The sequence below is a fragment of the Trichosurus vulpecula genome, chromosome 7, assembly GCF_011100635.1.
Source record: "Trichosurus vulpecula isolate mTriVul1 chromosome 7, mTriVul1.pri, whole genome shotgun sequence".
In the NCBI taxonomy this organism is placed as follows: Eukaryota; Metazoa; Chordata; class Mammalia; order Diprotodontia; family Phalangeridae; genus Trichosurus; species Trichosurus vulpecula.
Genome location: NC_050579.1, coordinates 44,558,526 through 44,571,909, shown reverse-complemented (window position 1 = coordinate 44,571,909; position 13,384 = coordinate 44,558,526). Strand labels below are relative to the sequence as shown.

The window sequence follows — 13,384 nt, the reverse complement described above, 5'->3', positions numbered from 1 at the left end:
TGGTCAGACCTGTGCTTTAAGAATTTGGCAGCTGTGTGGAAGATGGATGAGACTGGAAGCAGGATGACATTCAGGAAGCTACTATAGTAGTCCAAGTGAAAGCATCAACTAGGGTGGGAGCTCTGTGGGAAGAGAAAGGGACAGAAGGAAGAGACCCAACAAGAGCTGTCAACTAAGTAGATATGGAATGTGAGGGCAACCTGCTTAAGGGAATAAACCTTCCTAGAAGAGAAAACAGATAGGGAAAAAAAGTTCTGGGTTAGAGGTGAGCCTCTCATGGGGAAGGCCCAGTTAAGATCCTACCTGACCTCACCTTCCTGCATCAGATAATGAAAGAGCAGGATTAAATGATTTCTTCCTTTTCCAAACCAGCTCCCTCCCAATGCACTTTAAAAATAACCTTGGCATAATCCACCAGTCAACCTTGACTTAATGGCTATCCTTTCTCTTGCTAATGGGCCCTGAGCCAGGCAGGACCATCTCCTCCCCTCAACTCCCAGGAAAAATAAGTTAATGACTCTTTTGGCCCCTATTCCTGAGTCTCCCAGCCATTGGCACTGACACATTTTAAGTCTGGAAGCAAAGGCAGCCCCCTCCTCCTAATCCTTTGTTCTTTTTAGTCTCACAACCACTACAGTAAAACTTGGGTCTTCAGACAGATACAGCACACAAAGAATTATAAACACAAGTAATAGAGTCAGTGTCTTTGAGCGACCCTAAGTTTACTGTAGGCTTTTTTAAAACCTCAGTTTCATTTCCATCACCAGAAAATGCAACTAACAGGCTAACTACTCCTTTCATCAGACTGGCAAAGAATAACTTGTTTGTGAAGAGCTGTACTACATGGGAGTCTCATGTTTTCTCTTTTACTATCTAGGGTCAAAGTTTAGCACCTCAGGAATCTGGCTCAAATACTTCTCATTCTCAGTAATCACACCTCCAAAGGGCACAGTCTCTTTATTGATGATTGTGATGCAGGTAGTGGGCCATGTGTGGCCCACAAAGAATGGACAGATCCTGAAGACGCTAGTTAGGACTTTCATTTCCATTCATTCGGAGGGGCTCGCCCTGACTCTCAGTTTGGAAGATGCCCCATGGTAAATTCCAATCCTTATCACATCTACTGACTTCAGTGCTTGCTAAGCAGGTCTTCAGTAAGGACAGTGGATGGAAAGTGAAAGGCACTGGAAACATCGATGACATAAGTGGCAAACAGAGGGCAAGTGATATGGTGTTCTCTCCGATGCCCTTCTTACACTCAGACCCCAAATAAGTCACAGGAAGGGAAGCAAGATCAAGTGTAGATCTATCTTTGCTCCACTGATTCCAGAACAGGGGTCTGGAGGGTATCTGATTGCCATAGGTGGAAAGAGAAGTTCTTTACTGGTAGGTACCATTTACTTGGCAGCTTGCTGGGCTAACCAATGCTTGTATCTCTTGGTCTTGGGCCTCTCAAAGTTCACCACAGACATGGGGACCCTCACCGTGTCAAGCCCATTCACCTGTAGACAAATAGACAGGACATCCAGGGATTGGAAATGACACTATCCCAAGACACCATTTAGCATTAATTCTTCAATTTGGTTTTCAATTAGAATAAGGAAAAAGATTCATGCTAGGGGGTAACTCACCGTCACCTCACACCAGTACTCGCCCCACCTTGTGATTGGCTCTTCAGGTAACTTTAGGGCATGTGGGGATACTACCACTCCAAGCTGCAAGACAACATTCAGTCTCATTTCTGATGTTATGGCATAGGTAAACCCTATCACAAAACTTAGAGAAAGCCTCACTAAACTATTTCCAAAATTTTCCAGTCTTACCCATTCCTGTGTAAAGATCTGACTAACTCTAATTTTGTTATAGTTTCAATTTCCCAAGGGGAAAAAAATAAACAGGGAAATCAAAGCACCAAGAGGTACCAACTCAACCTTAGGACCATAGATTTAGATGGAAAGGCTTTTAGAAGGCACAGAGTCCAACACCTTCATTTCACAGAGAAGGAAACAGGCCCACACATGGTAAGTGACTTGCTGGAGCCCTCCCAGAGATTAAAGAGCAGAGCCAGGGTTTGATTCTAGGACCTCTGGCTCCAAATCCATTACTCTCCACTATAATACATAACTGATCACAGTAGCAGCACACATTTACTATAATGATCTCAATAAAAACCAAAGTCTCCCCCAAAACTAGCTTGTTATAAAAAGTGACAGTAGGCATAACTAATTCTGGTTTTTTTCAGTGCTTATGGATTGTGAAAGGGAGCCTTTCACACAGCATTTGGCATAACCAAATCAAATGCTTTTTAAATAATCAGCCAATATTAAGAGTGTGTGTGTGGAGTGGGGAAGAAATACGTATGCAGCATCTTTCATCTTCCATTCTTTTAGGCAACTGTGTAATGGTCTACTATGGAGTATCACTTGCAAATGCCTGCTTGTTTCCTTCTAATAATCTCTACAGCATTTAAAGCACTTCCATACACATTATCATTCATCCTCAAAATGGTTCCATGATACAAATAGATCCAATATTATTATTCTCACTTTACAGAGGAAGGCTGGAGGCCTAAGGTGTGATGTGCCCAAAGGTCACACAGTCAGTAAAGAGCATTATTGGGGACTGAAACGTAGGTGTCCTGACTCCACGGCCAATTAGATTTTCCATTCTGTATCAACAATGAACCTGATTAGTGTATCGCTGTTTTCCTAGCTTCTTTCTCTCCATCTAGAAAATAAAATCAATTCTACCCTATGTGCCCCCAAACCTGAATGATGCCTTTCAGAGGCCTGTAACCTAAGGAATGCCTCATATTTATATCACACCCTTCCCCGCCTCTCCTTCTAACACAGAGATCTACTGTGAAGCCTGCCTGACAGATGTCATTGAGGGACGAAGGACTCACATTTCTGAAGAAGTGGCGGCACACAATTTCGGGGTTTAGCTCCCACTTGACATTATTCTTCATTCCCACTTCCAGGTGGCAGCTCTTCAAGAATTTCACTGTCTGAGAGGCAGTGGGGGTGGGCAGGTTAGGAATAGGTTTGGAGGGTTGCAGCAGGTAGTGCTGGGCCAAATAACTTAGGGAGGAAGTAAAATGTGTGCATTTCAGCCAAGAGGCTGATGTATCAATGGGGTATCTTAAACTTATGATCCTAAAAGATTAATAAATTCAGCTTTTCTGGCAACATTATGGAAGGATGGCTTAGGAATGCCACGCCTACCTAGGTATACATCCTTCCTGGATAAAGCTTAAATTCCTTCTGCTTAGAATTCAAGGCACTTTACCATCTGGCCCTCTCATCTACTTATTTCTCAGAACTCCCCCGGGAGGTTTTATTCCTCCCAGGGTTGTTATGAGATAATAATTGTAAAGCACTTAGCATAGTGCCTTGCACAAAATAAGCACTATATAAATGCTGGTTATAATAATAAACTAGACAAAACAAGCTCCTTGAGGGCAATGGCCATGACCTATTTTCCTTACATCTCTCCAAAGGACCTAGCACTCTACTCAGTCAAGGATTCCATCTACAAACTGGATGCTGCTCCCTCTCCATTTCTACCCCATTTCCTCCCCCATCTTCATACGACTCCTAGTTAGTGATTATTAGGACTTGGGGGACTGAGGAAAAAAATCAAAAGTTACTTCTCATTAGGAAAAGACTGAGGTTTTTGCAGGAGGCATTCAGATTCTGACCAATGAATCCCCACTCACCGTCACACCAGTCTTGGTCTGGAGCTTCTCCAGCTTCCCTTCCTGCCGCAACTGGATGAGATGAAGAGCCATGAGGAGAAAAAGAGTTCAGTGTAAATAATATTTCCCTCTTCCTTGAAGAGACAATAGGTTTGAGCTTCTGGATCCCATTCCTTTCTGTTACCTCTACATGTTCAAATTAAACCTAAAAACTGAACTAGATAACTGTTCTTTCAGGAAGATCCCAAGGGTTCTAAGCGCTGTTTCCTTTGCTTCTTCACCCCCCTGGTAGTGGCTCACCTGGATCTCTGCCTCAAACATCTTCTTGTTCTCTGGTGATGGGTACACAGCCAGACCCTGAGGAAGCAGTTTATTCCGGCCCAGTGACTTCTTCACTGTGACAGTGTTGCCTCGAATTCCGAGGCCTGCCAATGAGAACAACATAAATGCTAAATATTATGTCAGATAACCCAAAAAGGGGAAGAGAGCAAACTAAAGAGATTCTCTCATTTGAAGCTAATCTTAGAAGAGAGAAATACAGGCATATGTCAGCTAAAGACATCCTTTGGTTTCTTTTATGACTACTTTTGAATATGATGTTTTCTATGCTGGTGTCTCCCTATTGAAAAATGCAAATATTTGTATTATAGCAAGATTATTGGGATTTAGAATCAGGAAAACCTGAGTGTGAGTCCTGGCTTTGCTACTTATGTGTGACCTTGGACAAGTCATTTAATCTCTCTGAGAGCATTAGTTTCCTCATTTGTAAAGTGAGGATAATAATTAGATACATTATTCCACATGAGGACCAAACAGTATGGTTTTTGTGGACGTGCTTAGTAGATATGAGACACTAAAAAGTATTATTATAAAATGAGAGAATTCACAGTCCTACCTACACATCATGATTATACTAATATTGTGCTCTTGCTTTTTATACTTTATAATTTAATTTAGTGCTACAAACATTTATTACAAGTTACCATGCTGGGTACACAGTAGGAATACAAAAGATACAACATAGAGCTTGTTCTCAAGGAATCCAATAGGAAGGAAATGTAGATCCACATATACTTATGACTCAAGGCAGCGAGCAAAATACAAAGTAGAATCCAGGCAAAGTGCTATGGAAAGGGAAAGAGGACGGGACCTTACTGTCCTTGCAAGAGTAAAGGCCAAGAAAGAGAATTTGATAACTTCTTCTCAACAGCCCGAGAAAGAGAAGTGCATTATTAACTCCACTTTACAGTTGAGGAAACTGACCTCTGAGGTCTCTCTTAACTCTAAAAATAGGAGCCTATGGAGCTAAAAAATGTCAAATGACTTGCTCAGAGAAAACAAAAGAATCACAGAAATTCAAGTAGAGAAGGAACTTCAAAGGCTGCCTACCTAATAGAGCAGATGCCTGACATGAATCTTCTCTACAGAACCAACAAGTAACCATCCAGCCTTCTCAAGCAGGGATAAACCCATGACCACATCTCCAGTCAGTCCGTGCTACTTACGGGAAGTTCTCCCTTATGCTGAGCCTAACATGCCCCTCTAATTTCTACTACTACCAATTCTAACATCTGGGAACAAGAAGAACAAGCCTTCCACAATGTATCAGTGAGCATTTACATGTGTACCTGTGCATACCCTGGGGATAGAAAGACAGCAATGAAAGAATCCTTGCCCTCAAGGAGCTTATTACATTCTATTGGAGGAGATACCTACAAATATATAGACAAAATAAATGTACAACAGCCTGCCATCTACTTAGGAAATTTTGAGATGATACAAAGCTAGGACAAGCTAATGTTTAAAGATTAGTACACTGAGCCAAACAAAATATAATGGAAATTAATCAAATCATTAAAAAGGCATTAAATAGAAATCCTACACTTGCAGTAAAAAAAAAATCAGCTTTGGGATGGAGGACTAATCAGTCAGTCAATCACCAAACCTTTATTTAGCACTTACTATGTGCAGAGTATGGGGATACAAAGAAAGACAAAAACAGACCCTGCCTCTAAGGCACTCACATTGGAATAGAGACTGCATGTAAATAAGATATCTGCAGACTCAATGCAAGGTAACTTCAGGGAAGAAATCATTAGTAGCTAGAGAGACCAGCAAAGGCTTCTTGTAGGTGAAATCTGACCTGAGGCTGGAAGGAAATGAAGAGGCTGAAGTAAGAAGGGAAGGCATTCTTCTCCATGAGAGAGACGCTGAGTGCAAAGGCAGAGAGGGAAAATGAAGGATTATGTGTGAGAAAAATCAACTAAGTCAGTGTGTGTGGCCTGCATGGAGGGGAATAAGGTTAAGAGTGGAAAGTTAGGAAGAGGCAGGTGGGAGGTGATGAACAACTGAACTAAGGTGATGGCTATTAAATGTGGAGTAAAAAGAGGATGCATATGATGTGCGCCAGGGTTAGGCAATGTATTAGATATGTGGGGTGGGAGGAGTTGAGGATGACACTGAAGTTTTGACAAAGTCTGGGTGACTAGAAGAATGGTGGTGCCTTTGACAGTAAGAGGAAAGTTCACAAGAGAAGGGTTTGTGGAAAAAGAATGAGTTCTGTTTTGGATGTGTTGAGTTTGAGAAGTCCAAGGGACATTCGGTTTAAAATATCCAAAAGATGGTTTGTATTTAGTTTGCATTGAAAAGTATTCGAGTGTTAATTCTTGGACTGCAGACTCAACAATATGATAGCTGCCCCCCCCCCCCCCCCCCCCCGCCAAATTAATGTGTTTTTGGTTGCATTAAGGGAAGCCAGAACATGGGAGGTGATAGTCCAGCTAGTCAAACTGTGTTTAGAGAAAAATGTTCTGATCTGAGTACTTTAGGAAAGACACTGATAAATTGCAGAGGGCGAGTCCAGAGACGGGGGGACAGGATAGTAAAGGGATTGAAGGTCATGCCATCAGCTAAAGAAACTTGGGATGTTTAAACTGGAGAAGACTTAGGAAGGTACATGATGTCTTCAAGCACTTGAAGGGTTATCACAGAGAGGAGCTATAAAGGAGCAATGATATTTGAGGATTGTTACCGTATGGCCAAGGCAGAAACATCTCTGCTTCCTCACCTCAGCCAATTTTACTTTCTCATGGACATCTCATACTGTGCTATTTTAAAAAATTTTTTAAAAAAGCTTATTTGTCCAGCATAAAAGGAAAACTATGGAGGTGATTCAGAGTGAAGTCAGAAAACCATAAATGTATAAGCACTGAATATAGTTACTAAATTAGAAAAAAATCTTGGGTAAGCATAGTAAAATTTCAATGCTTTATCCAAAGGATCTCTCCTAATGGGAGGTTCCGTAGGATACTTGTCCTGGAACCCACTTTCAAGCTCAGGTATACAATAGATATTGGAGACAGCCCCTCTTTTTAGAGAAAGGGGATAACCTTTTGGGGGGTAAGTGTATAAAACAATACCAGGGAAGCAGAGAATGTTGCTCTTTTCAACCTACCTCCACCAAATTAGTTATTTCACCCCAGGGTCCCTTAAAAGGCCTCAGGAATGACCCCCCCGCCAAAAAAATTCAGTTAACTCCTTAATTATCCCTGGGCTCACAGATTCCTCAGGCCCCTCCGCTCTGTAGCACCTGCTGCGGAATAGTCAGGGGCTGAGAGCACAGAGAAAACTCACATTTGCTTCTGGTGAGGATCTGTGCAAGGTCAGATGGTGAAGTCGGGGGTTGTGGCCTAAAGGGAGTCCTTGGTTTTCTCTACAAATGTCATACAGATTTATTTGTGCGCTTCACGAAGTGAAGCCAGCACCTGGCCGGCCCGGGGCCCCGGGGCGGCCCTTCCTCCGGCTCGCTTACCCTCCACAGTCTGAGTCAGGATGAGCTCCATGGTCCCCTGCGGCTGCCACTGGGTGTCCTCCACCAGCCGGTAGACTCGGTGCCGCCGGCGCAGACGCGGCCTCCGGCCCTCGGCGGCCAGTGGGACCTTCCACCAGCGCTCCACGATCACTGTGTTCTGGCCCGACCCGGGGGACAGAGGCGGGCTCACTGAGCGTGCGAGGGCCGGGCCCGGCGGGCGACCCCTCACTCAGCCCACTCTCCTAGGGGATCCCCGACCTGTCAACCGACCAAAAGCCCAACCGAAGCCCAGAGCGCGGGAGCCCTGAGTTCCCACCCCGACCCCCCGACCCCGCTGCCCGCCTCGCCCGGTCCAGCCCTCGGACCCCTTACCCAGCTGTGAGAGAGGCCAAAATTACGCTCCAGGCCGGGAGTTCTGGCTCCGAGCCGGGGCAGCAGCCCCTCGCCCGCAGCCAGCAGCACCCGACCGAGTCTCAGCGCCATGGCCTCGGAGACGAAGGAGAGAAGGGAGCCGGCGACGGGCAGAGAGAAAGGACCCCGGCGCGGGCCACATGGAGACGCGCCTGAGCCAGAACTTACTGCGCCTGCGCGTGCGGAGACAGGCAGTTGGCCTGGTCTCCCCAGAGTTTGTGGCTGGAAGGGGCCTTGGGAAGCGCGGAGCCAAATCACCTAAGAGCTAGGGAACCGAGGACGGGGTTTCCTGGCAAAGCCCCGTTCAGGTTTGGGGGCCACAGTTCTAGCAGGAGCGACAGAAGCAGCATGACTGAACACAGACCAAAGAGACACAACCCAGACCCAGCTCAGAGCAAGGAGTCAGGAGAGCTGGACTCCAGGTGTCCGGCCTCGGGACGCAGAGCCTCTCCCCAGCGAGGAAGGGGCCTCCCATGCATTAGTCACGGTCAGGGGAGGAGAGAGCCCACCTACGATCAGAGGGCCGGACCACCGTTAGGCTCGGACAGACAGGCGGATGCTCCACGAGGAGCAGCTGTTGTCATAGACGCCTGCGGGTTCCAAATGGAAGACAGGTTACCTGCACGTGGCTGGGCGACCTAACCGATTACATCAAGCCCTGGAACAGTGTTAAGCTTCTCAAATAAAACCCACAAAAATTGTGACCCAACTATCCTCATAGTTAAAAAACCAAGTGAACCAAGACAATATTTTTCAGATTCTGATCCATTCTGCACATAGTAAGCACTTAGTGCCTTAATGCCTGTTAAATTGAATGAACTTTGACCTTGGGGAAAGGGAACCCTTAATATACACCTCACATCTGCCCTGTTATTGAAGGGAAGGATGAATTCTGAAGGTGCTCTTATTCTGCCAAGTTAATACACCACAGCCAAAAAGAATTAAGCAAGGAGATAGACAAATGCTAGGTTATGAACCATAGAAGAGGAGACTGGTAGCTTTGTTGAAGTTTAGGGGTGCTGCGATCTGCCCAAATGACTTTGACACAAGCCTTCTTTCAGCCAAAGAAAAAGTTTATTAAAAATCCACCATAGGTCAAAGGATATGACCAGGCAGTTTTCAGAGGAAGAAATTAAAGCTATCTATAGGCATATGAAAAAATGCTCTGGATCACTACTGATTAGAGAAATGCAAATCAAAACAACTCTTAGATACCACATCTCTCCTGTCAGATTGGCTAAAATAACAAAACAGGAAAATGATAAATGCTGGAAAGGATGTGGGGAAGTTGGAACATTGTTGCATTGCTGGTGGAGTTGTGAGCAGATCCAGCCATTTTGGAGAGCAGTTTGGAACTATGCCCAAAGGGCTATAGAAATGTTCATACCCTTTGACCCAGCAATACCACTTCTAGGGTTGTATCCCAAAGAAATCACACAAGCGGGAAAAGGACCCATACGTACAAGGATATTTATAGCGGCTCTTTTTGTGGTAGCCAAGAATTGGAAATCAAAGGGATGCCCATCAATTGGGGAATGGCTGAACAAGCTGTGGTATATGAAGGTGATGGAATACTATTGTGCCATAAGAAATGGGGATGATGCAGACTTCGTAACAACCTGGAAAAACCTACACGACATAATGCTGAGTGAGCGGAGCAGAGCCAGGAGAACGTTGTGCACAGCCACAGATATATGGATTCCGTGAGGACCAACCCTGACATACTTCGCTCTTCTCAGCAATGAAAGGTGCAAGGACAACTCCAGGGGACTCACGATGGAGAATGCTGTCTTCATCCAGAGAAAGAACTGTGAAGTTTGAATACAGATTGAGGCGCACTACATGCTTGCCTTTTTTGAAAAAAAAAAATCCACCATATTTGCCGGACTGTTAAGAAGTCTCAGCATTGGCTAGACTCTTCAGGAGTCTGAGAATTCTTGATGGCTTTGTATTGACAAGTGGGCCAGACTGAATATAAGAACTCTCATGGAAACAGGATGGATCTTTTATACAGAAGACTGGGGGAACAGAGAAGGGGTCTACAAGGCATTAAGAGTGGTGGTCTAGGGTGGGGCCAGGTACAGACAATGAAAAGGCAGTTAATTAACTGGGAAGGGCTGATTACCCCAGGGACCTGAGCCTGGTGGAAAAGTCCTGGGGTTTTTCTTTTTTGGGGTCCAGATCCCATCCCCATCAGCTTCATGAGTTGAGAAATGACACGTCCAGAACACTTCTGCCCTTGGATCACAGCTTTGCAGTGGAGAATACCTTTCAGCCTTTCTTCCCTGAAATTACCACTACCTAGAATGGGAAAAGGGACTACTCTTTGAGGGAGAATGGAATGGCTTTCAAAGGGTAATATTTGAAAGCCTATGGGTTGTCTCTCAGATAAATAGTACCTTTGAGCTGATAGGTAAAGTAGATGCAAAGCAACAATGAGGTCCTGAGATGAGTTAGGGCCAGGGCTTCTGTCCGTGTCACAGTAGGACTGTCTCTTGCCTGGCCTAGCCTAGCGGGTCACAATGGTGGTAGGGAGCAGAAGTCTCCAGCTCCTCTTTCCTCATCTCACTTTGCCGCTGGGTGGCACTGAATTAAGAAACTGCCTTGTCATAGGCTGTGCCTTCCTATATATTCCCTTTCTTATACCAAGAAAGGGGAAAAAAGGAACTATTTGTACCCACTCTACTCTCCTTTTGCCTACATTAATTACTGTTACAAGTACCGGTTGACTCTTCAGGAGAAGATGCTGCCTTGTAACCCTTGTTTCAGAAGGTAATAAATAGTTCTATCCCTAGCTACAGTTGCTCCTTTAAACTCTATTCCTCCATCTGCATTTCAGACTTCAAAATAAATTACCAACTGGCAAGGAGTGGGAAAATACTGAAATAGGTGGGAGTTTAGGATGTCTCTTCTCAGGAGAGCTTTCAGTAATAAAGATGCTGGATCAGAGGGCAGCAGCAGGGAATTAATATGATTTGGGGAAAGGAGATGGTTTGAGGGGGTCCAATGCTCCACATGCCTCCCCACCATCCTAATTAAGGTCTTGCTTCTTAACCAGCTTCGTCGTAACTGAGAAGGATAGCCTGACACTCCGACCTCGGTGCTGCCTCCAGTGCTCCTGAGTCCCTAGCAGGCCTCCAGGTGGGCAGAAGCACTGAGCAGGGAGACCACGACAAGCTCAAAGAGCTGTACTCGGTAAGTGGACTTTAAGCAGGGATCCCCATCTCCACCCCAGACCTTACTCTCCACAGTAACATCCTAGGGAAATAGCCAAAGCAGAAACAGTCATAGTTTTAAGACACTTAGTTGAAGCTCATTTTACAATTGAAAAAGCGGGTCCATGGAGGAGCATAATTACCCAAGGTGACAAAGTTAGAACTAGAAACTAGGTGTTCTGACTTCCAGTGTTCTTTTTCGGCTTTCTCTTTGACTTCCACTAATATGTCCTTAGTCTGACATGCCCAGTTTTGTTTTTCTTACTCATAAGAAGGAAGGAAGGGATAGGACAAACCTCTAAATGATGAAAGAATTAGCAAAGTAGGCAGTGGACAGGAATTTGGCATAGTTGCCTTGAAAACAGGACAATATTGCTGCCTTGGGAAAGATTTTTTTTCCTACTAGAATGATGGTAAAACAAAAGAAGAAATTAAGTCTTCAAGATTCTAAACTTTACAGGGAATGATGATATATTCATTCTCCTCTCAGTGTAAGACCTTTAGAGGAAAGGGTAAAATGGTAATGATTGAGTTTAGATAATATGATTTCTGAGTGTTATTAGGCTCTGGGATTAAGGGATACCATGGAATCACCAATAACAAGATAACCTTACCTCACCTCCCAAACTAAGATTCTGGGTTGGTTTGTTTTCGTGTGTGTGTGCGCGCGCGCGCATAGCAGCAGTATCCAGTAAATAAAATCCCTTTCTAACCTTGGCATTTTTTTTTTCTTTTCAGGCTGGAAACCTGACGGTGCTAGCTAATGACTCCCTGCTCCACCAGGACCCAGTACAGTTAGATTTCCACTTCCGCCTCACCCCTCAGGCTTCTACCCACTGGCATGGCCTCCTCTGTGACCAGCGGCTCTTCCTGGACATCCCCTACCGGGCCCTGGACCAAGGCAATAGGGAGAGGTGAGAGTAGAACCCTTCATTATCCCAAGTTGGATTTCTTTAATGGTATAGCCAGGGAGCAGTCAGCTGTCCCAGAAACAATGATGCTCTAGATGAGAAGATGAAGGTACATTTAGGGATTAAATGAACCCAAAGATATATATAGGAGACTAGTCATCTTGGAGGTGGGCTTAAGGTATACAAAAACATGGGGCCCTTAGGATTCTAGAAATTATGGTCATTGGTATGTTAGAATAATATTCTTCCTGTGGTAGGAAGAATCCTTGGCGTTTTACTTTGGATAAGCCCAACAACTACAGACCTCAAAAGAATACTTAGACCGACTCAGGAAACTTGTTCCTCAGGTCTAGTTCAAGAGGAAGGATCAGTGACTGATGAATTTGATTACTTCTCTAAATGGGCTGTCACCTCTATCTTTAGTTACATTCAGTAGCTTGTCTCTTTCTCTGGCTCCCAGTTTGACAGCGACACTGGAGTATGTGGAGGAGAAAACAGATGTGGACTCTGTGTTTGTGAACTTCCACAATGCTAGGAATGACCGAGGTACTGGGGTTGGGAAGCTGCCCTGTCCACTTTCTGCCCTGGCTTTAGAGTTGATGGAGGCTCTCACTGTTCCTTTTCCTCTGCACTGTGGAGACATGGGCTTGGGAAGTAATCCTTACTGGAAGTTTTCTATGCATAATTGAGGGGAGTCGGTAGACAAAGAAGGGTGTGGAGAGGTGGAGGGAGAAGGAACTTGGTGAACTTGAAAGGGCTTTCCTAGTAACTTGCTTTCTCCTCCCTCATAGGTGCCTTGCTTCGGGCCTTCAGCTACATGGGCTTTGAGGTGGTTAGACCTGACCACCCTGCCCTCCCACCCTGGGACAACGTCATCTTTATGGTCTACCCCCTTGAGAGGGATTGTGGCCACCTACCTAGGAAGCCCTCCTGAATCCAGCCATGTGGGAGGGCTGGAGCTTTAATATGGCTCAAGCCCCAGGCATAGTGGGATCCAGAGTCTTCGGTTTTTAGGATGTGATTCAGGGTACCTCCTTCCAGCCCAGCAATAAAGGGTAGTAGAATCATCAGTTCTTGACTTTTGTCTTAAGAGAGTAATGGAGTCACAGCACTGGACTGTACATATTCAATCCTGAGGCAAGCTGGTCTAGGGCAGTGGTGCCAGACTTAAATAGAAACTGGACCACTAATTTGTACACAAGGATCCCTGCAGGGCACATATTGACAGTTTTAATATGTAATGTTACTTTTTATTCTATTTTTTATTAATTTGGTTAAATATTTCCCAATTACATTTTAATTTGATTCAGGTCTCACTTGAGAGTGTGGGCCACATGCA

General features: G+C 44.8%; 2 protein-coding genes across 2 annotated transcripts; one reads left to right on the top strand and one right to left on the bottom strand.

Moving 5' to 3' along the window:
* Positions 1 to 931: 931 nt before the first annotated feature.
* MRPL9 (mitochondrial ribosomal protein L9) lies at positions 932 to 8,477 on the bottom strand. The gene is made up of 7 exons (XM_036769117.1): positions 7,881 to 8,477; positions 7,509 to 7,665; positions 3,998 to 4,122; positions 3,719 to 3,769; positions 2,906 to 3,007; positions 1,632 to 1,715; positions 932 to 1,502 (listed from the first exon to the last, which is right to left on the bottom strand). The coding sequence occupies exons 1-7, from the start codon at positions 7,989 to 7,991 to the stop codon at positions 1,398 to 1,400; spliced, it is 735 nt and encodes a 244-aa protein (XP_036625012.1). The 5' UTR covers positions 7,992 to 8,477; the 3' UTR covers positions 932 to 1,397.
* A 2,170-nt stretch (positions 8,478 to 10,647) lies between these two features.
* Positions 10,648 to 12,979, top strand: OAZ3 (ornithine decarboxylase antizyme 3). The gene is given in 6 exon segments (XM_036769118.1): positions 10,648 to 10,691; positions 10,978 to 11,038; positions 11,040 to 11,114; positions 11,873 to 12,048; positions 12,506 to 12,591; positions 12,837 to 12,979. Coding segments are annotated over 6 exon segments (570 nt in total). The 5' UTR covers positions 10,648 to 10,662.
* Positions 12,980 to 13,384: the final 405 nt, after the last annotated feature.

Excerpts from the sequence above, each read along its gene's own strand:
- MRPL9 (XM_036769117.1), bottom strand. The coding sequence starts at position 7,991 with ATGGCGCTGAGACTCGGTCGGGTGCTGCTGGCTGCGGGCGAGGGGCTG. Across the intron at positions 7,666-7,880 it reads TTGGCCTCTCTCACAGCTGG|AACACAGTGATCGTGGAGCG; the intron begins GTAAGGGGTCCG and ends GGGTCGGGCCAG. Across the intron at positions 3,008-3,718 it reads AGACCAAGACTGGTGTGACG|ACAGTGAAATTCTTGAAGAG; the intron begins GTGAGTGGGGAT and ends ACTGCCTCTCAG.